Source organism: Pterocles gutturalis, unplaced genomic scaffold (genome assembly GCF_000699245.1).
Source record: "Pterocles gutturalis isolate BGI_N339 unplaced genomic scaffold, ASM69924v1 scaffold19559, whole genome shotgun sequence".
Lineage (NCBI taxonomy): Eukaryota > Metazoa > Chordata > Aves > Pterocliformes > Pteroclidae > Pterocles > Pterocles gutturalis.
The window spans coordinates 63,362-90,175 of NW_010131163.1; the positions used below are offsets into that span (position 1 = coordinate 63,362).

Here is a 26,814-nt window from a genome sequence, read left to right on the forward strand (position 1 = left end):
TGAAGCTTTATCTGCTCCAGAGAATGTGTTTTGAAAGCAGAATGCTGTTTTCTCTCCTCTGAACTACAGATGGGGTTTTGCATAGCAATTGGTATCAACTAATTTAACGTTAACAGTAATATTAGATTATTCTTTTACTATTAGGGTTTCTTATGTTAAAAAGGGGCAAAGTTACTTAAAATCCTGGAGGGAGTTACGAGGTGGCAAACAAATACGTTGATTACAGTTCAGAACAGCATATTTAGTTTTTGTGCAATATCAAATTAAATTAGGTAACCTGTGTGGCTAAGTACAATTATCAAACAATTTTTCTATGCTAGGAAGAAAGCTTTGGAGGCTCTTGTACCTGAAGTGAATGCTTTGTTGTTTCTGATTTTGGAAGGATCTTATTTTGATGCAGTATATTTTATGTCATTTGTTGAAGATTGGAAAAGTATTTTCTAATTCATTTCTTAAGTTACATATTAATTTCAGTGGAAGTCAAATATCCAGAAGGTAAAAAATTTAATATAGACAATATCAGAGTTGTATACATGTCGGGGAAGGGAAAGGTGCATGTCATAAGAGCAGTCCAGGTTTGGGGTGGCAGGAAGAATATACTCAGAGCTGATTTCTAGTCTTGGGTTTACTATGTCAGCAGAAAGCTGCGTTGGAGGAAAACTTAAAATATTCAGAGACTTGGTCCTTCTCTAAATCAGTATGTGTCAACACTTGTTCAGACCTCATCACTCCTAACTGGAGCAGGAGAGGGGTCTCCAAGTGTCAAGTCATGATTTTAATATCAGGGCTTTTCATTTTGTCATTTAAGTTCAAAGTATCAACAGATATTTTTGTTTAACTAGGGAGTTTGAACATGGAGGTAGAAAGTAAAAAAAGTACTGAGCAATTTGGTCATCTTGAGTTTATCAGTCATTTCATACAATTATTTTTCTTATGTTAGGAACATTTTGCCTAAGTGTTTTACAAAAGGTAGGATATTTCAGACCTTAAGGAACTATCTACACCACTAAGAAATTTTATATTTTATGTTTAATTCACCACTTCATTTTGAAATAATTATATGTTGCAAAAAATATCTTTCTGCTGGCAAAGCTGGAGTGTCTTCAATTTTTTGTGTAGCTTCTTGGAGTAAATCTTAAACAGCAATGTGAAGTCTGGTTTTCATTGAAACACCAACATTTTTAAATAAATTGTTAAATAACTAATCAATTTTCACATTATAGCAAGACAATGTAATTTCACATATTTACATGTAAGGGTTGAGCTAACCTGAAAAAGCATAAGCTTTTTAATGAAAAAGCTTATATCTTGTCATTTATCTGGAATTTTTTACCAGCTTTAATGACTGTTAATATAAAGTTTGTTGGACTTGAACAAAGATAAATATGCTTTGCAAGCATAAACATCTGCTTTTGTGAATGTGTGTTTAAAAAACCATCTGTCACAGTAGAAAAGGTTTCTAAAAAAAGGAGGGGGCAACACAACAGAGGAAAAAAGACAGGAAAACTGTAGACCTGCGTTTTGCAGGGGTAGATTGTGCAAAATAATGATTAAAAAGTAATATTTTATTTTTCTGGAACTCAAGTGCTGAGAAGTTTATATGTGATCACTTGAGCACTGTGGGATTTTCGTCCTCAGTCTATAGGTCTGATCATCATTTGAACTGCTTTCAAGGAGTAGGAACCTCCTCGGTACTCAGCCCAAAATATTCCATCCTGATACTTGCTCCGGTAGTGGCCTCCTCTGTACCACACCCCGTTAAGGTTAGAGTGGGCACACGCGTTGTACCACCAGCCACCTTTGTGAAAATGAGCACAGTTTCCTGTGGAACAGAAAGAAATGGGTGAACTTCAACATTAAAGAGGAGAAATGGAGATTAGCAAAAGCTTTCATATTCTGGCTTAGTTTTAGAGGGAAATTTGAAGTACTTCATAGCCTGTCGTGGTCACATTAATTGCTACTTCTACCTAAATTACAAATTCTGTTGTAACAGCAGCCATTGCCTGGAGGGGAGATTGTTGACGCAGTATTTAATGTGACAGCTAAAAACTAAGGAGATCAGCTCTTCTCAGACTACCAGCAGTGCCTGTTTGTGAGCTAACATTCGAGGAACTCGGATTATGTACTGTTTAGAAATACTTCAGTGGAAGCAATGTGAGTTGATACAGTCCCAAGCAGCGCTCAGGGCCACAGTTCCACAAAGAGTTGTTTGTAACTTCTGGATTTACTGTTACAGGCTTGTTTGAGTTTGTGAGATTGGTCCAGCTTTATGGTTATTGACAGCTGGGAAAAAGCAGTTGAAATCTTGCACTCCCCAACCTTTCTTTTACTGCTGAGGCTTTAAGGGGAAAGCTGGAGGGAGAGTGTGAAAATGAACAAAAAAACTGTCCTTTAAGGAGAACGAAACAAAGTGATCTGCCCATTTCTCAAGTACCTCAGTCTGTGCACAATTGCAATTCCTTTCATGCTGTTCAGAGGCTTTAGTTCATTTTAGTTATTGTTATGTGGCCACGGCAGTACTCTGAGAAATCACCTGCAGAGACTCGCATGCAAGTGACAAGGATGTCACTGAGCTAAATATAAAGCCTGCTGAAGTATGCCTGCAATGGAGATAGTTTGAGTTTCTGAATCATGCAGGGGCTTGAAGGGGACCCTGTCAATGGGTTATTTATCATTATCGATTTGAAGCATCTTTCAGTAGAGATATTTTATCAGCTTACACATTTTTTTTGGTACTGTAGTCTTTTTTTAAAGGTGGTATCGCTAATGGAATCTACTGTATTCACTTTCCACATACAAACTAGTTTCCTTACCTGAATACATATCCCTGTCTCTGTCCAGTGTTGTAAATTGCTTTCCATTATGCCATATCATGGAATCGCCTGCGTTTCCTTGGTATGTTCCTAAGCGTAACCTGTAGAATTCGCTTTCGGGCTCCAGGCGGAAACTGCTGTATTCTGCATAGACTTTCTTATTGCTCCAGTCCTCTAGCTCAATCAATAGTCTGTAATTATCCTGATTGGTAAGCATGTAAATATTTTCTAGTCCCAGCCAGTACTCTCCATCAATGTTTCCAAATCCTTTCTGTACAAAAGAGGATCAGAAGATGATGTTAGCTTGCTACTTCTTGTCTATGAAAACCTTAAAAATGATAAACCAGTGGAACTTGGGTACTGAAAGGCTTTAAGCTTCTGGATGACTGTTCAACCCATGCATTTAAATGCTTTATTTTCCTGCACTTGGCCATTTACTCAGTTGGACTGCTGGCCTCATGAGCTACTACCAGAATCGGTAAAGGTGATAAAACTATCTAAGATAAATGGAGGGAGAATAGGGAAACTGAAACAATACATTTCTTGACAAAGGTAAGGGGATCTGTAAGAATGTATGAAGAATGGAATTCAAGGGGGTGTATTTCCAGGTTGGAAAAGGTATTTATGGTTCAGCAATCCCAGTGTTCAAGGTAAATAAGTTTTTGTTGCCTTTTTAACACAACGAATGTTTTTTAATGTAGGTGTAATAAAATAATTTGTCTGTTCTCTTTACTAGATTTATTAGAAATATAAAGGCATCTTTCCTTTCAAATCACAGACTACCAGTGTGGTAGCTGTGAAGTGATATTTCATGCCTGCTCTCTCCTGTCCCTGAGAAAAGCAGTGGTGTTAATATTGGTGTTGCAGCTAGGGTAGGTCCCGTCACCCACCGTAGCTATTTGTTACGCTTCCGAGTTTCTGAGGTCTTCCTACCTTCCTTCGCAGGCCATCAATTACGTAGGACCTACAATTGATTTCCTGCTTCAGATTGCTTTCTGGGGAAGTCTCTCTCCAGCAGATGAACAGGCTAGCTCCTAACTCAGGCTGCAGTTCACAAGTGGCTTAACTCTATCTAGCATCATCTGGTGCCAAAAATGGTAGCGGTGCTTTTCTCTTGGCTCATGGCCACATGTACAGTACTTCCCGTGTCGACGTTGTAGCTGTGCAGCCGTGCAGAGATGGGGAATGAAGCAGAAACAGGAGCACGGGAGACATCTCTGTTGTCAGTGGTGCAGCCTTTTGTTTAAAGCCAGTCACAGAGGTGCACCTTCAAGTACTTAAGTCAGGTAATACAAAGATCTACCATCTTCAGCCACTGCAATTTAATGAGAAATCTCTTGGGGGCAAAGTCTCGCCCAAGACTGAGCTGTTATTATACACTCTTCTACATTTTCTTCAGATTATGTTTAAAATGTTTATGGTTACTGTATAAGACACTCTGTAACTACCTTAAAATGTTTTAAAAGCAAAACAAAAACCAAACCAAAAAACAACTGCCCACTTTTCTGAGAAGTAAAGACTTTGAATAATGGTTTACGAATCGATGATTAACATTGGAATGATTACATTCCAAGAATACAAAAAGTGAAAATCCTCATAGTAATCTTTTGTCATTTCCTTTGTATATGTGAAACTATTTTTAGATTACTAATTGAGATAAGTGTGGCTCAGTTATTTCTTCAGATATAATGCACGCAGCAATTGTAAATCCATTTAAACTGAGCACAGCATCATAGGGAAAAACTGTCCTATATGTGTGAAGTCAGGATGTGATGATTATTTTAAAAAATCCAACAAATGGATTTTCAGATTTACTGTCTAGCATGTAATTACTCCAAAGCAGAATGAGTTTGTCATCCTATGTATTATACCTGCTAGTGCATAATATCACAGTAACACCCAAGAATGTGCTTCTCTTCACCAACCCTACAACTTCAGATTTCTAACCTGATCTTAAAGGTAGAAAATAATTTCCTTTAATTCATTATTAGGAGTGTTTTCAAGTTGAGGCCCTGAGCCTGCAAATCTATTAATGTGCTTAAATGAATAGTTCCACCAGCTGGGGTTGCTTATTCGTAAGGGAGACAATTAAGCTTTTCCAGTACTTACTGTAGTTCTCAGTGTCAATAGAAATCATGTGTTTAGTTGGGTCTTTGTAATAAATGACTTCCCAGTCACGGTCCAGAATAACATGTGTCTCCACAGTTGTTGTGTTGTGTATTGTAGATGCAGGCTGTTTCAGACAATAAGGTGGTTCATACAAAGTTAAGTAAAGCATTGAGTGCAATAGGACATCCCCACTGAAATAAATTTGCCTCTGAGGGATGACCATTCTTTTCAGCTTTTGTTCGTAAAATTAATTTCACTGTCTAACTCAAGCAGCTATCTGTTTTTCCAGTTCCTCAGTATTTATCATTCAGTACAACTGTTTGGAATGAAGAATTGTACTGGAAATGTTCACACCTTCTTGATTGCAACATATAATGTCACCGCCACACTGAAATGAAGCAGCTGATTTTCTGCATTTCAGAACTTACCTTGTAACTGTCCCAGTTCCTGAAAAAGTTGACAGATCCGTCTGTCCTCTTCTGAATAACTGCCCATCCTCCAGGGTCTAGGCTGTGCTCACACCATAGTTGCATTGGCTCATTGCTGTTTTCTGGTTTGATCATATAAATCCCGCTGTTGGAATGCCCGGCTTCCTTGGCTTGTTGGCAGTCTTTGAATGGCCCTTTTTGAAAAGAAATACTGTAAGCATTCAAGCTTGGCTATGCAGCATACATTGTTGAAGAATATTTGTAATGGTAGTGGAAAGTCAGTAACTCAATGAAGGTAAACTACCATGGAAAACAGTGTAAAGAGGTACTGTCTTAGATTAATTGTGTATGTATATATATAAAAATAAACATGTCAATATCCTATATATATTTTTTTTAAATAAAAACTTAATTTTGCTGAACAGATAATAGACTTCGGTTACCAACACACAATTTTTAACTTTGTCTACTGCGTCAGAGACTTATACTCCAACTGTTGATACTCAAGAAGTGCATTATGATTTTCATTAACTCTTTTCTCCTGTATCTCTTTTACAAAAGGTAGACGTGCACCTATTTGAACCTGGTGTAAGTTTAAAACAAAAAAAACCCAAACCTAAGACACCCAAACAACCCCCCTACACACGTGAATACATAAATAGTTTGAGAGCTGCTGTAAGAAATACTTACTGCCAAAGTCTACAGATGTGGAATTTAGTGAAAGAGTATTCTTATACTGCGTAACTTTTTTGCCTTTATGTACTTCCACAGTTCTAGGATCAGCCTGTTAAGTGTGGATAGGAATCTTTTTAAGTTTCATATGTTATCCTGGTGTGATACATGTGGTTGGATACAGATGAAGAAAATATGCAAGCAGTGGAGAACTTTTGAGCAGCTCAAAGGACTCAGACTTGTTTTCAGGGCTGTGATTCTCCAAAAATGCTGTTGACAGTGCTGCTTGAAAGCTTTATTTTAGACCATGCGAACTGTGGTTTTACAAATACTACTTACAGCGGAGCATCTAGTTATTCTGTAAGAAGCATGCAGTTTACATATCTCTAAAAACTTTGCCTAGTTTGCCTTTCAATTTATGGTAATATTTTTATTTTTGACTTTTCAGAAAAGGATTTCCATTCCTGTATCATTATTTCAATTGATTTAGAGACTGGTTATTTACTAATGAAAAGCAGGGTATGTTCTGATGGCTAGTTGGTGATGAATGCACTAAACATATTTGAAAACTCATACTTGGTAAATCTGAAAATAAATTATGTACAGCTTTCCTCTCATTACAGAAAGCTCATTTTCTCAAATCTGCTTGGAAGTTCAGAGAGAACTCATCAGTCACGGAAGAGGCTCGTGTGCAAAGAAGCACAGAAGGCAGTTGTTGGGATTATTCTTTAATCAAAAGTAGAGGTCGAGTGAAAGTGACCTTCATTGCAGGTTAAGGTTGCATGACAAAAGCAAATTGAAAGTCTCTCTTTTTTTAGATATTAAAGTAGTAGTTTCCAGTTGGATAAGTGTGTAATTAGCAACAAAATCCATAGAGCATTTCATAATAGAGTGCAAAAAGCTTGTGTATCTAATGAAGGTGACTGCTTGGAGCTTCTGGCTGTGACAGTGCTACCAAGAATGCTGCAGACATTGCGTCATTGTTGTAAGTACTGCTGCATACTGTACTGTCAGTGTTAGATGATGTTTTTGTCAGTCTTGCAGTGTGTGCAGTAGTAGCCTAGGAAAGAAATACTGAAATACTGAAAGCTTTGGTATAGGAGTGCTTTTTCTCTTGTTCACAATTAAAATTTGCTTGTAGATTGTGCACATTGCGAAGTTTGTCCAGTGGAGAGAGAACTTCCTGGGCTAAGCTGGGTCTCATTCCCTTTTCTCGGGCTGTCTAAAGTAAATTTGGATTCTGTATAACTGAACAGGGAGGTTGCTCTAGAAGTATTATTGTATAGTGATCATTGCATTAGAAAAAGTGTAAACAGACAAGTGCTAGTTGTGATGTTACTTGAATATTAAGGATAGCCCAATTAGCTCTGCTTGTGTTATTTAATGTAATTTCTACTGGAGGAGGAATTGAGGACTCATTTTTTCATAAGGGACCCAAGCAGTTGTTTGGAGTGATTTTAAGTAGCTTTTGAGGCAGACAGAATTGTGCTGGTCTTTGATTGCTGCTGAAATTCAGCTGACATTAAGGTCACAGGATGCAGCTTGTCTGCTCTTGACACTCAGATTTGTCTATGTGCTTGTCATAAGTTAATATTGTAGTACAAGTAATAGACTTCTTCTGCTCTTAGTGTAAGAAAATCCAACAAATCCCATAACTTTTGGTATATAGCCCAGAATCTTATTTGAGAAGTAAATTCTTTGTTATAGGTAATTAAGTTCACACATAAGAACTGATCCATTTCTTGTTCAGTGGAAATGCTGAGATTTGTGAAACAGGGTAAGACTTTCCACAGTGCTCCTGTGAGTGGAAGCTCTCTGGCTAATGAAAAAAAATGTAATTATTCTGTTTAAAATTTTGTCATCTATGTAAGGAATAAGTATCTTGTGCGTATCTAGGCTTTGGTAACAGTCCGTGTACACTTCAGCTGCTGAGACAGTTATAAGTTAGAAATATTCTGAGAAGATCTGTTAAATATTTCACTTCTAAAATTGTGTTTTAGATGTATGATTTAGTACGGTTCATATTTTGTTGTAAATTAGATGTAGTAGAGAAGGAAAGTGATGAAATATTTTAAGATGGAAGCCTAAATGATGGCTGAATCCTGTTTTAAGATGCCAGATGTTCTCCTGAGCAGATGATATAGAAGCTGTGCTTGTGCAGGTTTCATGTAGAGGATTTTGTGGGCAATATTAGAAGAAAATTCTGAAAGAAAATTGGACATATATTTTTAGAAGTTACATTGTTAACTGAGAGGTGTTAGCAGAAGGGTGGCCTGCGTTGTGTGTCATTTTCAAGTACTCTATCTACTTGAAGCTACTTTTTGAAACATAGTGGCAGTAAAATTTGGGGACACTGGTTGTTATTCAAAGGATTAAGATAATTTTGAAAACTATAATTCACAGGAACATTATTCTTCCCCAATTTTTAGAGCAATTTTTATGCCAATTAATCAAAATACTCTTCAGAAAATATGATCTCATCCTTTTTTTCCCCATATATTTAGAATTTTACTCTCCACCCACAATATTAAGATGCACATTGACCCTTCTGTGAACTTCAACTGCATGCAAGTATTTGTTAGGTCCTACTACTTCAAATACAGTAGGAGAAAGCTCCTACTTTTTCCAATCGTTTATTCTGTCATAACCAAGTCTTTGAAGGACTTATTTCTAAATGTGGCTGTTTGGTTTTCATTGGTCTTGTTTGATGTCTTTATACTTTGTAAATAATCATTGTCTTTTAACTGGAAAGTTAATTTTTCCATGACATAGACAATTTTGGTTCTGTGCACCATTTAAATATGCTTATTTTAATTTTAGAAATTAGAGATAGTAACTGGATATTCTGTTGCAATTTCAAGTTTTGTTTCTGATGATTGATGCTCTGCTAGCTGTAGCAATTCTTAGCCCTCGTTTTCCCAAGGCACTGCAAAAAACACTTAAACTTCAAACTTGAGAATCTAGTATGAAATAAAGGAAGTTGAATAACGTTAAAATACATTTCCTAAACTTTCTTTGTGTTCCCTTGCAAAAATGGATTCAAACTCTGCACTTTTAGGGGTTAAAGGGAAACAGGCAGTCACCTTTTTTAGAATTACACTTTTGCTGTCTGACCAGACACTAATGTAATACTTTTATATTAGCTGTTTCCTTTGTGTCATGATGTGCGATTTAAATTCTCACAACATCAAGCATTTTAGTTGGGCTTGTGCCTGAATTTTCTGCAGACCCTAAATAAAAATATTTGTTCTTTACATCAGCAGCTTGTTCTTTTTAATGCTGTGGAACAGTCACAAATAAATGTTTGTTTTCATCTTAGGAACCAAGTTGACCTTCCAACTGTAACTAAAGGCAATTTGAAAGCCAAAAAAAACCCAACCACCCTTTTGTTGTGCAAGGTAGCAGAAGCGAAGAGCAAGCACTTGAATGGATGTCTGAGAAACACTTGTTTTTCTGAATCCTTAATTATTCTTTTTTATTGCAGTTCTGTCAAAATTTTAATTAAGTGAGAATCGTGATAGAATTCAGGGCAACTCAGAGATAATTAATTTTCTTGTCACTGGTTTTGTTTCTAGTGATAAATTATTTTATCTAATGACTTAAGGAATGTAACACATGAAGATGTTATACAGTCTTCTGAATGTATTTTCATAATATTTATGGTATTAATTTAACTTGCCTTCCTTTACTGACATTAAATCACTGGGAGTATAGTTACTCATTTTAAATTTTCAAAGCTGAGTGAGTCTAATTGGATCCAGCCTTGATTCAATTATCCTTTCAAGTTTCTCTTACTCTCTTGAATATTTCAGCCAAACACTTGGAGGCTTATTGCACTACTGTGCTGGTGGATTTAGATGTTCATTTTAAAGCAGCTCAGAATAGGAGGAGTAAAATTGTTCTAGCAGGATTAACTTCTGGTAAATGTATGTGTGTATGTGCAAGTATAAAGGACAACTACTTAAAATTACTCTAAGATGAATTAGCTTCTCTTACTCACCATTGCCAATTATTGTAACATGTAGCTAGTAGGTATCTTCAAAGAAGCAGGGCTAAATACTAGAGAGTATATGCTACTATTGAGTTTTCATTCCCATAACTCAAACCCAGCTGGAGACAGAAACCGCAATACTTTGTTGACTCCAAGACGTAAATTCTTCAGATTGAATCTCTGAATATCACCTACTTCAACAAATGCATCTTATGCAGTTGTAGGTTAAGACTTAGACTATTTGGCTAAGTGAAGTTTTCCCGTGGGGGAGTGGAGTGGAGGGGGTGAAAATGAGAACCAGGAGAAAGGGCATTCTATTTCTGTAGCCAGGACAGTTCTCCTCTGAAACAGAGAAATCTCAGGCTAGGTAAATAGTGATAGGTAACTTACCCTCATTAATTAAAGCCAGTGGTGGTACTCTGAAAGGACTCTTTGTAGGAGAAGTAGCTGGATCAGGTGGTGGTCTTACATCTCTGTCTCTAGGGTAACCCGGGTCTCGCTGTATCTCGTTACCGCCCAGGAGAATGGGCGTGTATGGCTGACTGTTAGGAATGTGCTGGGGCACTACTTGAACAAGAGGTGGAGACCCATGGGTGTCCTGTCGCGAGAAGATTCTCAAGCACTGCTCTTCCAGCAGCGAGATAGTCACAGACTGATTATTTACAAGATCAGTTAGTGCTGCATATTTTACTTCAAGTTCCTTGTATTTTGTTGCCATCTTCAGCATTTCTGTTGTAACATTAAGAACTTTGTTTTCCAGTTGGGAAAGCTCAAGTGAGTTGTCACGCTTTCGAATGATCTCATGCAAGAGCTGCATGTAGAGTTGGGTGACCCGAGAGTTCATATTACGACTTTCTTTCCTCAGTAATTTTACCTCATTCACTATGTTTCCATCCACATCCACCACCAACTGCAAAATGTCAATCTCCCGCTTTTGCTTGGACAGCACATCCTTCAAGTTCTCTATGTCCATTCTTGTAACTTCGTCTTTTCTGTTACCAGTACCTGGTTCATTAGTATTCACGCAAATTGGCCCTGTGATTTTTTGTTCTGGGACCAAGAACGTGTAACCACATTTCTTCCCTTCCTCTCCACCGTCTGCTGAACGAGGGTGCCTCCGTTGGGATGTTCTAGGTGTAGATTGTTGTGTACAGCGCCCGATAGACAACAGCAGGAACAATAGTACACCCAAAGTCCATTTAAATATCTTCATTTTGAAGCAAGTATGATGACTGTCAGAAGAGACTACTGAACAGATAAAAGATACAATAATTAAATGAGAGCCATAACTAAAGCTCCTGTACTACTTAAACTTCCTAAACTGATGGGTTTGCCATGCTTACGTGTAGGTAGACAAGGCTTTGGAATCTGTTACTTGGAATTAGGTTCCATTAGATGAGCTTCAAAGAATAGCTTTCTGTTTTGAGCAGCAAACCCTAAATTTAGGTTTTGGATTCAGTAACTAAGTTGTTGCAATGGATAAATTTTCAGAAACAATGTTCTGCTTAGATTGTGTATTATGTTTTCATTATAAATTTGACTGCTTAGGTCTGTACTCGCTGCCGTTAAATGCACAGAGTTATAGAGTATACAGTGTTTGCTGAGTAACTTCATGGAAGGCATGTAGGAAGACAGAGTGATGGCTGATAGTATTTTCAAAAATATTTATATAAATTTTGGAATTTGGATTATGTAAGCCTTTTCTGGTCCTCTTTTAGCTTTATATATGTATACATAGATGTATAATTTGTTAAATACTGTATACATACCTATTCATATACACACGTGTATTTTTAAAATTTATATATACACAGATATAGTAGACTTGAAAAATACAGACATGTCAAAGACTATTTTTGGTCATCAGTGTTAGGCAAGAGATTAGCATAACATAGTTGTCTTAAACATTGACATTTGTGTAGTCAAGTAACTTTAAATTTGTGAGGAAAGCCCATAAGGCTGTTTGCTCTGCATTTGTGTCCCTACTTAGTTGACTTTTGAGACAAACATTTAAAATTGTTGTTGCTCTATTTTTGTATCTTGGAGAACATTTTTATCCAAACAACACTGAAGTAGCAGGTGTGTTATCAATTTGAATGCCATACTGAAGTCTTTCATACACATTTTAAAGAAAATAATTTATTTCTTTTAACTTTGTGTAAAGAATTAAAATGCAGTCAAAAATTCAAGAATATTTTGAGACACTTGTTTTTGTGTTTTTTTTGTTTTTTTTTTAATATTTGAGATGATAAGCAAAGGTAGCACTTATATCAGGGGGAAAAAACCTCCTTTTTCATGTATTTGCTTTGTCAGGCAGATCACTCTTCCTCCTTAGCTTTTCTTTCCGGACCACTGTTAGTGGTTGCACAAGGCTTTGTACAATGGCCTTTGTATAGGTACAAAGAGAAATAAAGTAAAACTGGAGAAAGTTAATAGTTTTTATGCTGTTCTGACAAGTTCAAGTGCATTTGGCAAGCCTGAAACAGTCACACTGAAGGAGAAGCAGACTAGTGCTGCTCCCTTTACATTCACGTTTACAAATGAGAAGGTGACATTTGTGTCAGGTCACTTCTCCCAGTCCTGTTACTGGCTTTCACATTATTGCTGCAAATGATGTCTGCTCAATCTCAGGGTAAACGTATCACATCTTTATTTTTTGGCTTCACTAAGAGCAGTGGTTACAAACTTCAAACGCTGCTGTGCATGCAGCCAGGAGTTTTGTCTAGGAATCTTGGTCAAATCTTCCACTGCTGCCTGAAAAATAACTTTTTGGCTGACAGTTGTATTGCAAGCCCTGCTTCTGGGAGGGGAAGAAAACACTTGCTTTTGACAAATACTGAAAATCATTTCTTACTCTACATAAATGAAGGGAATTAATAAACGTTTGAGAATGTTTGTATTTTAAAACTTATTTCTGTATGTTTCACTGTTAATATGTAGTAATAAGTACTTTGGTGTCTACTAGTAAATACTTTTTTGAAAACCAGAACTTGGTTAAAAGTTTTGTCAGTACTTCTCTGCTGAAAGTGTAACTTCTTTTTCTTAAAAAAAAAAAAAAAGTAGGAAAAAGTATCACTTTTCTCCAGAGCTAATTCTGTATTTTTCTTTGGTAATTTCAGACATTTAAAATATTAATCACTTGAACAGGGCTCAGAGTCGGAAGTTCATGAGGTTAAATTTTCACATGAATCGTGGTAGATACATGGGGAACAGGTCTGTGTGTGGTGTCTGACTTGGCAAGGAGGAGCTGAACTAATTGTCTGAAGTTTGAAACCTCTTCACATCTTCTAAATTATTGTTCAATACTTTACGTTCAGTGTTTATAGATGCAGGGAAAGTGACTTTATGGCACCCGGTTAAGGATGAAGCCATAGTACAAGTCCAGTATTTTACTTTTTTCACAGTATATAATAGCTACTTCATAGTCCAAAAAGGTGAATAACACTTTAGTTCTTGGTAGTTTTTAAAGACCCTATACAGTTACTTAAATAATGAATGGCTGGGGGTTTTTCCCCACAGCAGCACATTTTTCCCCTGAAATACATTAAAACTTAAACGAACCTTTCAAAACTAAACATTTGGCAACGCAGCCCAGTTTCAGACTGTCTCCTGCTGCAGTTTGCTTTCTGCATTTCTTAGACGTGTTCATTTTGAACATTTACGCTTAGGTGTTAAAGTTAGGAGTTCTATGTCTATGTGTGTGCTGTCAGACCATAAAATGAATTACATGGCCTAATATAGCATAACCAAATGCAGCATACATAAGATTATGCCCTAAAACTTTGAAATAATTCAAATGTCTTGTATTGAACTGATCCATGCTTATCTGAATGTCTCAGTTTCTGTCTGCCTGGCAGGAAACATACATGCTTCCATGGAAGTTTTGATGTTGAAAAACATTAAACATCTTACAATGTTGCTTGTCATGTTTGAGCAGCTTAATGCCTACCTTGTTATATGATAATAGGTTCTGAGTAAGATATTTACCTGGAGTTTTAATCTGTGTAGAAGGAAATGAAAATACTGTTTCAGAAACTTCCTGATGTTCTGGGCAAACAGCTTAAAAAAACAGAAACTGTTTATTCAAAATATCACAGAATTATAGCCTAATATGTAAGACCTAAAAATGACAAATATTAGAGTTGGGAAGTAGTTTCAGGGCTTTTAATCAGACATGTTATGTCACAGAGTCACAGGTTTAGATGTTCAGGTAGTGTCATGACTGTTAGGAGATAAAGCAGTTTCGGCTCAGGGATCAGCTTAGACAGAACCGCAGTCTCGAACCCTTCCTGCAAGTGTGGAGTTGCTTGTAGTGAGTGTGGCTGCTGAAATACCCGAATGCAGACCTTGGAAAATAAGCAAGAGAGATACTGTGATTACAGATACTATTGCTTTAAAATACATTATTTAACTCTTTATGAACTGTTGTGATTTTTAAATTAGATTAGACTGTCACTTCCCTTGGTTCTGTCATGTTTCTGTGTCACCTAGTTTTGGGTCTGAGACTTCTGTAGAAGTGGCATTATGTGTGTTCTGGCATGCTGATGTTTTACTGCTTCTGCAGGAGAAAATGTGCAGCTATTCATAGCAACACAAACTTTGTCATCATCTTGTCAGAAATACTCAGAGTTGTGGACAGAGGCTCAATGCCATTTTACATTTAATGCTTTCCTCTTCTTCTGATTTCTTTCTTTTTCCAGACTGATCCACATGTGGAAAAAAAAAGCCCTTGTTTTCAAAATTATTCTTTTATTTATTACTTTTAAAAGTATTTAAAGGAACAAAATTCCAATTTAAATGAGCAAAATAAACCAGTAAGTGGTATTTTTAACTTTCACATGGGCTATGTTACCCCCCCAAAATATTGTGTCACTTACAAATATTAGAGTTGCAGGGATGAGGAAGTGTGGAAGCTAGGATTTGACATTTTTTAACTTTCTACACAGCAAACTATTTGTTCTTTGTTGTACTGCTGTGCGTCTCGTGTTCAAAAGAATTTGGAGACCCACAACACAAATCGGAATCTGTTCTTTCAGAGCTGACGAAGACTGCTTCTCCCTGGGCAGGTTAGGTTGTTGAGACTGAATGTAAGGGAAATGTTGCAAGGAAATGTGAATATAGGATTCCCTTTGCATGGAAAGTGCAGTACCAGTACCTATCTTTATTCAGAATATTTATTGAAAGAATATGGTCACAGGATAAATACCAATGGTGCCCTCTCTTATTAAACCTCCATTAATAAACATGTAAAACAGGAAGATAAACAGGTTTTTTTGAGAAAGTAAAGTATAATACTGAGGATAAAGATCCTCTGAACATGATACCAGTTAATCTGAAAGCTCTGTTGATGTTACACGTACTTCATTTTCTGTTAAGCTTTGTCTAAGCAGCTAAAATCAATAAAACCATCTATATTCTCCTACCTCAGAATAAGTGGAGGTTTTTTAGCTTAAAACTGGGTCCATAACATGAGAGAGAATATTGCTGTGAGGAAAACACTCTTACTATAGGATAAATGTTCACATGAGTTTTTGATGTGTGCTTCTGTAAGTTACTTTCTCCTAGATAAACAAGTGCTTTTCCGGTAAGTCACTCTGCCTTTGCTGAAATAACAGGATTACTTTCAATTGTATTGACTAGGATCCAGGAATAATATATTCTTGGTTTTGTTAGTCAGAGACTAGATGTATTGGGTCACAGAATTCTACTTCTCCGAGATTAATGGGAATCTGATTCATTTTAGAAAAGGCAATCTAAAAATCTTCAGGGGTTTTTGAAGTAGTCATTGAAAATGTGTCACTTTTAAAAATGATTGATAGATTCTTAGAAATTCTCTGCAGAAGAGATTTGTAAGTCTCGTACTAGGTATTCTGAAAACACAGCAGAAGATCATAACATTTACAGATTTTTTTTGTGTGAAGGTTTTTTTTTGTGAGGGTTTCTTTACATTTGTTTATAGCAGTTGTGTGTGTTTGCGCCATTTTACCAGGCAGGTACAATGGAGTGGTGCATTTTGTGTAAGTGTGTTATTCAGGGGCTTCAGAATTCTCTGTAAAACAGGTACTGAACACATGAAGCATCTGGTGATGTTTGCTATAGGAAGTTTTGTGGCATTCATTGGTGTATGCATTTTAAGGACCAGACTCATAGGCTATGTTGCAAACAACAAACTAAGCCCAGTAAAACAATAATGAAAATCTGATAAAGCTATGTATATACTGGTAGAAGTTTAAAGATTCAGAATTTCCACTCTTCGAAGTGAATTCCTGTAAAATTTTAAACAGCATATTTTTCCATCATACATCAGATCATTCTTATGGCACCAGCATAAATATTAGTAGTCCATTATTTGTTTAAAATAAGTATTTCAAAATTTGAACTCTAAAGTTGGAAGATGACAAAAAAAGAGAGTGTTAAAGCCCTGCATATGGCCAGTTTATAGCTTTAAAATTATTGACTCAGCTGTTTTCATTTCTGAAAGTCTTAGGAATTGTTATAAGCAGTGTAAATCAAAACTTTGGCTAATCATGAATGAATGGAGACTGGCGTCCAAAGCACACAATGCAGGCTTCAGATGGGGTTTTTGTTGTTTAGATTGTTCTCTTTAATATGTAAAGAAGCACAAAAGGATAGTAAGAAAAAGGGCTTGAGAATTTGGAAAGGATCCATCTTTCTTTTTTGTCGACTGCTTCAGACTTTTTTCCTCTCAAATCTTAATTAAGTTTGCTTTCTCTAATACTTTGTCTCTTTTAGTGTCACTGCCTTCATTCTCTCTTAATGTGTCAGACATTTCTGAGAGTTTATTAATACCAATATGTAACTTCAATTCTTTTCCATTGTTCTGGGTTATTTACTGTGTTTTAATTGCCAAGCAAGCATGAAGAAAGGCAAGTAGAAAATTATGTATTGGCAATTCTTTTTTTGTTTTTATCTGTACATATGTCTTCTGTTTGTAAACAGCCTTCTTGTTTTAATCCTTGGCTTGCAACTGCATCCTTCCCCTTCCCTCCCCCCAAAGAAGAACTATAACAAACCCCTCTATTTTCCACTTAAAATAGCATTGCCTTGTATGTTGCTTTTCATGTTTATGAAATGAATCTTTATTTAGAAGCAAACTGCTGCTCAATTGAGGTACAGTTAACTTCCCTATCGTTCCACAAGTTGTTAAAGGAATGGTTTAGTGCCTGTTGCAGCAATGTCTGTGGATTTTATCTGCACCATTGTTTGTGCAACAAACTTGATTATATTCTGAATCAATGTATGCCCTAGTTTCTTGGTTGGTTGTACAACTCAGACTACTTCTAACTGCTCAGAAGTACCATAAATAAAAATTTAGTTGAAACGATACACGATGATTGCTGCTTACAGTTGTGCATTGATTTACTTGGGACTTTTTACAGTGGTTTTATTGAGGTATCCATTTTCTAGTTCTAGTAATGCTAGGTCTATATTCTGGTGTTGGGTGAAATCCAGCTTCCCTGAAGTCGATAGGATTTTTGGCTTCACATTAATATGGTCACAATACCCAAATTACATGCTTAGCAAAGAATCTGGTAGTATTAATTTTCTGTAGCTGTCTGTAACAAAATCTCCAGAAGATTTATAGCTGAACAACTGAAAGTTGTTCATCCTTACAACTGGAATGAGTTAGTCTCTGCTCTTATGCAGCGTCCTTTTTAATTCTTTCCAAGTTTCCAAAGTCTACCAAATGCCACAAAAGTGAGTTTTCTATTTTAGTTGTCAAGCTTTTCTCAGGCTGAGATTTGTTTCTTCACAATTGCATGTTGAGGGAGATGTATGTAGCATTCACAAATAGCTCAAAATTAAACTTTTGCAAGCAAGAATAACTTTAAAACTTACCAAGAAAAAAAAATCTTCCAGCTGTTTTGCTTCTGTGGTAGATGGAAAATCCAGAGGCCAAATTGCTTTTTTCTTCCTATATTACCCGATGCTGTGGATTGTTAATCTGCAGTTGGAGTTGAAAACTGCTTTTGTCTTTCTCTGTTAGATCCAAGCTGGATTGAGGAATTGGGTTTCTCCATACGATAACCAAGCTAACTGATCATTTAAAAAAAAAAAAAAAAGGAAAAAAAAAAAAAGGAAAAAACGTAGTGTTCCAGTAAGTTTTATTCCAGAAGAGAGAAAGAAATGTTTTTTTGAAACTGCAGTGTTTTACCCTCGGATGCAGAAGTGCACTAACCAGCTACAGCTGACCCAGATTCCATATACATCACTTTTGGACAGTTTTTTTTTAAACAAACACACACTCGACTTAGACGTTCAGCCCACCTATGATGTCACCACGAACACACTGAGAGCAGAAGAAACTCCTCCTTCGGATTTCCTATCCATACCCTCCAGAAAAGGAGGGGGTAGGGAGGCTGAGAAGTTATGAACAAGGAAAGATTGTTTGCCAGTAGAAGGGAGGGTACCATATGGCAACAGACTGTGCAAGAGTTCAGAAAATCAAACATTTTTACTACGCTGCCTAAAGATGCCTTTCAAGTTATTACAGTACTGGGCTTCATTTAGAAGAAAGATTCTTTCAGGCTGATAAAACTCGATTTGTATTGCTGGGAATAAAAGGGGCAGCCTGGCTGGATACAACAGGAAAAATGAACCATTTATAGTCTAGAAGAATGTTCAACAGAATGTCACATTCAATTCTTGACGTTCACTTAATAAGAAACAGTTCCAGTTGTTAAACTCATGAAGTCTCTAATACATGTGGAAAATGTTAAAACTGTGTGTGTGATGGTTTTGGGGTAGGTATCAGAATATTTGATAACATCTGACTGGTGTTAGAAGTAGCAAAAGCCACAGAGATTGTGCCCTGGGAGCAATGCAGAATACTGGTTTTATTTCTGTCAATAGTCAGCCAGCTCTTAAGTGCATTCAATTTGTTTTCATTGATCTTTTTGGTTTCTTCACAAAGGATTTGCCAGTTATGTTTGAAAGAGAATTGTCCTAGTATGCTTTCAAAATTATTTTAGACTTCATAGAAATGCACTGAATAAGTTTAGAGAACAGCTCTCTACAGAAGAGCTCTTGATTTAGCTAAAAGGAAAAAATCGGTGCTTAATTCAGCACGTCGTTCAGAAAGATAATCCTACAAATACATCAGTTTGTAAAATCCTGCATAATATTGCAGGTGCCTGTGCATGGTGAATTTCCTTAGTTATAATTAGTAAGCATGATTTACTACTTTCTGTGAAAGACTGAGCATGTTTGGGATTTTTAAGGCCTATTGGACATTGCTGAGCAAAGTTAGGTTCAGGACAGCTTGTGTGGTCTAGATAGCATAGCAATTAAATGTGACTTATCTGATGTTCCTGATTATCCTTTCTGGTTTTTAATAAATGGATTCTAGCAGAATAGAAAATTGAGAAATTTAGTAGTATATCAGGTCATGTGTAATACCTTTTTATTCACTTTTTTATATGTCACCTTTCAACCACAAGTATTTTAATTTGTTTCTGTGTGTGTGCACACACGCGTGTGTATGTGTTGATTTTGGAGTGATGCCCAGAGTTTCCCAACTCACATTTTGAGGACTGTACTGGTTAGGTGCTATACAAACACAACTGCTGTTCTTGTGAGGTTCTATTAATAGTCTTCCACCTGTAAAGCCAAACTTCTTGTTATGATTCTGGTTATACAAGGCTGAGAGTGAAGCAAAATATAATTTTTAGAAATTCCCTGGTACTGAAATAAGTTTCTTAAAAATAATATTTAAGTTCATTTTTTTTTTATTTGGATATCTTGTGGAAGATGGAGGGGATGAAGAGCGATTCCTTTTAATAACAGAGTTGGCCAGGATACGTTTCATTTAGTTGAGACAAAAATTATTAGTCTTTGGGTGAAGTTCAAAAAATTTAGTTGAATTTAGAAATAAAATAAGTGGTTTATCTACAGCATTAGTATGTAAGGAGGAGGATTTTCCTCTCTACTTGGTCAAGGGATTGAAAGGGTAGTGAGGTTACAGTAGTGGTGAGAAAGCAAGCAGGTGGAAGACTTGAAGAGACTTATCTGTAAGGCTGTTGGATCTTTGGAGTTGTGATTAATATGAACTGCAGGATTTGTACTGCATTTCAGTCGGAGTGCACTCTTTGCCTAGTTAACTTTTCCCATGTTGCTGCAAGTTGAGTTTGAGTTTCTGTTCAGCTCGAAAAGTTGTAGATATAATTTTTCCTTCTGTGTTTTTTTTTTAATTGCTGAATTGGAGGAATGAAGTAGTAGACTTCCTAAAATCATTAGTAATTTTGATCACGTGTTTTAGCGTAGTGTGTTTAGTATGCTTCATATTCATCAAGGGAATAATTAATTGGCGATATGGCAGAAGATAAGGTTCATGAGTAGTTGTACATGTCCTTGTAATTACTTTTCAGTTTAGTTAAAGACAAAGTCAGCTCATGCATGCCTGGTGTGATGCAGGAGGAAAGGATCCTCTCTGCCGCCCAGTGTGATTTGTCACACAGAGAATGTAAGATTGCACGCCTAGCTGTTCTCGTAACTTCAGCATCTGCAAATACAGCTGAGGTAAGGTGGACAAAACTACAGACTAAGTGATTGAGGAGAGTGCAAGTTCAATCCCAGATAAGGGGTGTCACAGTAATGTACTTTCTTGTAAGTCCAAGCATTATTACTGTTTTCCTCTGAGGTCTGAAGGCTCTCAGAGATCTTGCAGAAGTGATTTCTCGGGTAAATCTAGAATAATATTCTGAGGCAATGCTGTTGTCAGCCTGCATGCGTGTTAGTCAATGAAAGTAAAACTTCTTCAAAACATTGTTTGTGAGGATTTTCTGCAAAATGGGAGACACTAAATAAAGAAACTTTTCATTTTAATCTTATTCAGGTATTTTTCTGTCAGACTTGACATATATTGACTCTGCATACCCATCAACAGGGAGCATTCTGGAAAGTGAGCAAAGAACCAACTTAATGAACAACATTCTTCGAATTATCTCAGATTTACAGCAGTCATGTGAATATGGTAAGCTAGCATGTAAATACTGCAGTATTAAAGAGAACTTTAAAAGCTTTAGTACTTGTCTTCTGTAATGCAGTGGAAGTAAGGACCCAACTTATTTGAATGCCATTAGCACTCTCCCTCACCCTCTCAGCCCAGAAGTCTCAGTTTATTCTGGTATTGTTGGTTATGACACAGTGTCAGCATGAGGAGACAGCATAGATTGTCCTTTTCTTACATCACACATGTTTTTGCAGTACATATTTTCTGATGAAAAATGTAGAATACATTGTACTTAACAGCAGTTTTACTAGTATGTTATTAACTTTTATCCTCGTGTTTCATAATTTTATGACTATGAATAATTCTAAAAATAGTAGGATTGGTTTTGGATTAGTACTTTTACTGGAGATAATAAAATATGTTCAGCTTGTCTTTTGGACATTTATAGTTCTGTTCATAGATCAGATAGTGTATTTTTTCTTCAGAGGTGGTCTCCCTCACAGTCCTCTTGAAGTTCTAGTACAGTCATAAGGCTGTGTTTGTGGTGGTGGAATGGGAACTAGCACAGGATTGCAGCTTGACTGACATCTCAATAGAATGAGAATGTGGGCTGTGAAGGAGTCCTCAAATACAACCCTCCAGGTTCCAGGTTTGGGACTTCAATTTGACCGGGGTGCTCTCTCACTTTTCCCCAGTATGTGCTCTGGTAAGCAGAGCAGCTCTAGAGGGATACAAACCTGGCTTTATGGGTGTGGGGAATGTCAGCTCAACACATGAGAATTGCTATGAAGAACAAAAAATTCAGCATCAGTAGGGACTGTAGTTTGTAGTTCCATCTCACATAAAAAAGCAAGAGATCTGATTCTGTTTAAATAGTTTCTGGAGAATAACTTTGCTTACCAATGAGCAGTACAGTAACAATGAATGTCATCTTTTCTCCAGATATTCCTCTATTGCCTCATGTCCAAAAGTATCTAAACTCAGTTCAGTACATAGAAGAACTACAAAAGTTTGTAGAAGATGACAATTACAAGTAAGTATGAAATGCTATAACTGATGGTAACTCACTGCAAAATAATTTTTATAGCACAAAGCCTGTCACTTTTAAGATTACACTTGTATTGAGTGATTATGTCTATCAGATGCACCAGTGCAAGCAGTGAGGCTACAGCAGGGTCCTGTGCTCAAGACAATTTACAGAATGGTGGATGGCATATCTCCTTCCTTTGCCATGCCTGACTGCATCAAGCCCTAGCTTTTGGGTCTGGTCTGTTGATTTCATTTGCAGACCTCTCTGCATGTTTGCTAATGAAGACTCCATGCTTCTGGCTCACATGTAACACTGTTCGATCAACAAGATGGATCCCATGTTTGGAGATAACTTATGTCATTTTTCATCAGAACAAAGTCATCTGTGTGTCCAGTGCCACGTTCTTACCGAGGATGACTTAAGGCTTTCACTTTAATATATATTTCACTTTCATTTTATGTTTTTTCTCTTTGATTATGTTATACAGTGTGAGTAAAATGTGAACACCTGATTTTTGAGGGGTTTTATGTGTGGCTGTTTTCTCTGGAGGGTGGTGCCAACACAGAGCAGTGTCCTCTTCCCCTCCTCCTTCTACGGTGTGACACTGCCACAGCTTGTTAACAGCTCACATTGAGCTTTTGCTGTCACAGAGGGTGAAGATGGCAACTGGTGGCTGTTTGTCTGCTGTGGTCAGCTGTACCAGCTGTGTCAGGCTTCCTGATGCAGAAGAGATTGCAGGGCTGTGCAGTAGCCAAGGTTTTGCTGTCGAGTCTGGACCTCCTTCAGCATGATATTGCAAACATGTCCTGGTCTATAAAAACCAAAGCAATAGACTCACTTACTATGTAATGCCCCAGCACGTCATTTTCTAAACACTGGGCCCTGTTGCAGTAGTAGGGTTTTTTCCACCCAAAAAAAATTTAAAAAAAAAAATTTGTTTGGAAATAGTGTGTGTTAAACATAACTATGCACTGTTTGTGTTAACTTCATAGTGTTTCTTGCAATTATAGAAATACGCAGCTTTCTGTTGTAAATTTAAAATGTAATTTTTCAAAAAATTTACTTATGCTTTTTTTTCCTGATAAAGTAATTTTTAATGCTTCTTTAATGCAGACTTTCATTGAAGATAGAACCAGGGACGAGCACCCCCCACTCTGCTGCTTCTAGAGAAGATTTAGTAGGTAAGTGCTTAATAAGTGTGAGAAGACGTCAGGTTGTCAAATGCATTATTTTTGAGTTGCAAATGTGGAAAGTATTTGCCTGAGGCTAATAAAGAAGTGTGAAGTATAAACACTGTATATTTGTAATAAAAAGTCTGAAGGTGATCTGTAGAGAAATTCTTTCAAGGAAGTCAGTTCTTGTATGTGTTGTGACACTAACTTGGTAGTGAAGACCTATTAAATATTCATTCTTTGTTGTGTCTAGAATGAAAGGCCTTCATCTAAACTTTTTGTGTTATAATATGCTTCCAAAAATGTGCATTACTTTTGATCAGTGCCAACAGTGATGGAAGGTAGGAGTTTGAAAACCTGGAATGAGACGTGTTTCATGTTAGTGTGGCAGTAACCTGTAGGACTTACAAAATGCTAGATGTTCTATTTGAAATAAGTGTGTACCTAAAGTACAGGTTTTCAATTATCAATATAAGTATATCAATGAGTTTTATTACAGGCTCTCTTACAAAATGAGTTTAGGAATTTTTGTGCAACTCTTCCACAGTTTTCTTAGAAGCAACCCTGACAGTAATTCTAAAGTTACTTGTCAGTGATGTCTTTTTTTTTTTTTTTTTTTTGTTCCCAGGCTCTGAAGTCGGAGCATCTCCACAAAGTGGACGGAAAAATGTTGCAGCTGAAGGAGCCTTGCTACCACCAACACCCCCTTCGCCTAGGAACCTGATACAGCATGGACATCGGAAATGTCATAGTCTGGGATACAAGTCAGCATTTTATTTTATTTAACCTGAAAATCCTAAGCTTTCTGATGTATCATCTTTCATTACAAAACCTTTGCTTTTAAAAAGTAGCATGATTTGTACATAATACTTGACTTAGAGAGCAATTTGTGGCAGGAGAGCAAGCTCAGAACTGTAAGGGTAGTGTCCCAACCAAAGAGAATTAGTCAAAATAGGAAGACTGTGTGGCTGTTCTGATGATATGAATAGCCAATGAGCTGGCCAGAATAGGCTTTTTCTGAATGCAACTCAATACCACTGCAATTCTTTCAAATGCAAACTGAAATTATTACTTTATTGGTATTTTTATGATGAGACCTCCTTTGTAGACTTCAATATAACTTAGTATAGTAACGGCTTCAGGTTTTTTCCTATGTAGGTGTACTTCTAATTAATATCTTAATCATTGTGTCATCAGTTCCTTTGTCATCTTATAAAAATGCAAGATGGTAGTTTTTCAGTAATTCATGTCTTAACTTGTCTTGTGTAACTTTACTTTTTACGAGCTAGAACAAAATTATAAAGCTCAATTATGTGTTATGGTAAGATTAAAATACGTTAGGATATTGAAAGTAATTTTAAAAGTACTCCTGACTTTGTCTTTTCTCCAGGAGCACTGTGCAGTTTTAAGACTAGCAGTTCCTATAGATAATATAGTTTGTGCACAATTGCTTATGACTTGAGCCATGATTTAGTTTCATATTGGGAACACACTGCATGCAGTCCTTCAGGATGTTAAAGCAGCAGCTTTTGAAATGTATCAAAGATTGTGTTGTAACAATTTTTATGTTTGTTCATTTCCAGTTTCATACACAAAATGAATACAGCTGAATTTAAAAGCGCAACATTCCCCAATTCAGGACCAAGGCACCTACTGGATGACAGCGTCATGGAGCCTCATGTCCCATCCCGAGGGCAGGCAGAAAGCTCCACCCTTTCTAGTGGAATCTCAATAGGTAGGAACTGTAAACATACCCGTGCACTACATGGTCTTTTAATTAAGATTTTACCGTGGTTGGTTGGCAATTGTACAAGCAGTGGTACTATTCTAAAATAAAAATTCTATTTTAAAACAAACTTGAGAAATGTAGGTGGAGGAGGGCAGCCTAATTTATACAGCATCAACTACCTGCTGACAAATTATTAAAAAGCAGATTATTTTTATATCCCCTTTAGCGATACAACCAGTGTTACTCCTCTTCCTCCTTGGTGGAGGGAAGCTCAGGGCACCATTTCCTATTCTCTCTGCCCACTCCCCCCAATCAATCCAAATTAAAAATATCTTGTGGTGTGATTTCTGTTTAAAACGCCACATCAAGTTGACAGGGAGAACTGTAAATTGCTGACTGTCTTAAAGAGTGTAATTTCTAAATACTCATAGTTTTGTCAGGAATGAATAGCAATTTAACTTTCAGATACTTGCAAATGCCAGAATTGACTTCATTTTGGTAAGTTATTTATCTTCAAATATTTAGGGTATTCTTCTTTTAAGAACTTCTACTTCTTAGTTTCTTATGTGACAGCAGTTGCTCTTTTTACCTGTTACACACAGATTCTTAAAGTGGAGGGAGGGCAGGGCAAGTGCCTCTCAGATCCATGTAACTGCAGCCAGGGTTGAGAAATGGAACCACAGTCCTTTTTCTCAAAATTATTAGCTTGATAGAGTTTGGTGTCCAATTTTTATATATTTATAGTAATACAAGATTTTTGTAGTTGTATACATTTCTTTGGATAACAATTCTAAAAAAACAGTTTTGCTTCATGTAGAGAAGCGAGGTCACAGTTTCAATTTATGCCGTTTTCAGGAGCTCTTCATGTATTTTCTTGAGGAAAAAGACATACTCTGAGCAAACATTAAATATATTTTTCATGTACAAAAAATAACATTTCTAGAGAATAATTTTTAGAAATTATGTTAATAAGTAAATCTGTGGAAGTAGTTTAGACCAAAGTAGTTTGAACCTGTTCAGATCAGGCAGTTTCCACTATTAAATGTGCATTGCCTGTTTTCTACAGGTTCTCTGCTCTGGCCGTTTCAGTTTCACCCAGGAGGAATGGTTCTTCTCATCAGTTTACAGACAGTTTACATTCTCGGGGATTGCACAGTACAGGAGATTAAAGCTCCTCATGCCTCTACTACCCTCCAAGTGCAATCCTCTCAGCATTATGCTGGATTTAGGGGAAAAAACCCAGACTTTTGTCACCTGTGCTGAGATGTAGCATTGCCCTTTTCTCAGTGCAGTTTTTTACTTGTGTTTTCTGTCTAAATATCTAAGAAACTTCTCTGCAGTTGATCCTTTTTTTCCAGGGTAAATTATTTACCTCTGTTAGAGCCTACCAGGGAAGGTTTGCCAGAGCTGGCAGCCAGTTTTTCATGAGGTACAATTAAGAACCAGTCACCATTTAGACGTTTTGGATAATACAGGGTTTTCCTTCTGTGTCTCATCTCAGAATTTTTTAACTGCGTTCTCTTGCTTAGCTTAGACCTTATCAACTTGATGTGTAGTCACCCTTACAAGTTGGAACAAAATTGCCATGTCAGAAGACTTTTATGAATTGATTGTAAACCAGCAACCTCATGAATTTTGTGTAAGAACTTTCCCTCTCCCGTTCTCTTCCACCTCCAGCCTCCCCATACTTAGATCCTTTAGTTTTATCACTCTTTTGACAGTCTAGCGTAATTGTTATTTTTACTGCTTCTTGATTATGAAAATTTCAATGACACAAAACGGGAGGAGCAATGCTAGAAATATGTATGGAGGAAGAGAGTAAGTTCTAGAAGCTTACGGTATCTATTGCTGAAGAATTGGAAATGTAAGTTGTCTGGCATTCTTTACTGCTCCTTCAG

The 26,814-nt window shown here is 36.7% G+C and overlaps 2 protein-coding genes across 3 annotated transcripts in view; one reads left to right on the forward strand and one right to left on the reverse strand.

Moving 5' to 3' along the window:
• Positions 1-26,814, forward strand: part of RALGPS2 (Ral GEF with PH domain and SH3 binding motif 2) — a 94,006-nt gene that overhangs the window by 38,576 nt on the left and 28,616 nt on the right. For both annotated transcript variants that reach the window (XM_010080517.1, XM_010080518.1), the window contains exons 8-12: positions 20,869-21,006; positions 21,928-22,018; positions 23,129-23,196; positions 23,816-23,951; positions 24,771-24,922. In XM_010080517.1, coding sequence (XP_010078819.1) covers positions 20,869-21,006; positions 21,928-22,018; positions 23,129-23,196; positions 23,816-23,951; positions 24,771-24,922 — 585 coding nt within the window. The remainder of the gene's footprint in view (positions 1-20,868; positions 21,007-21,927; positions 22,019-23,128; positions 23,197-23,815; positions 23,952-24,770; positions 24,923-26,814) is intronic.
• On the reverse strand, positions 1,416-18,097 carry ANGPTL1 (angiopoietin-like 1). Its single transcript, XM_010080516.1, has 5 exons — positions 17,874-18,097; positions 10,404-11,258; positions 5,351-5,544; positions 2,814-3,084; positions 1,416-1,822 (listed from the first exon to the last, which is right to left on the reverse strand). Exons 2-5 carry the CDS (start codon positions 11,224-11,226, stop codon positions 1,635-1,637), a joined length of 1,476 nt encoding a protein of 491 aa, XP_010078818.1. The 5' UTR covers positions 11,227-11,258; positions 17,874-18,097; the 3' UTR covers positions 1,416-1,634.

Excerpts from the sequence above, each read along its gene's own strand:
- ANGPTL1 (XM_010080516.1), bottom strand. The coding sequence starts at position 11,226 with ATGAAGATATTTAAATGGACTTTGGGTGTACTATTGTTCCTGCTGTTG. Across the intron at positions 3,085-5,350 it reads GGAACTGGGACAGTTACAAG|AAAGGATTTGGAAACATTGA; the intron begins GTAAGTTCTGAA and ends TCTTTTGTACAG. Across the intron at positions 1,823-2,813 it reads AGACAGGGATATGTATTCAG|GAAACTGTGCTCATTTTCAC; the intron begins GTAAGGAAACTA and ends TCTGTTCCACAG.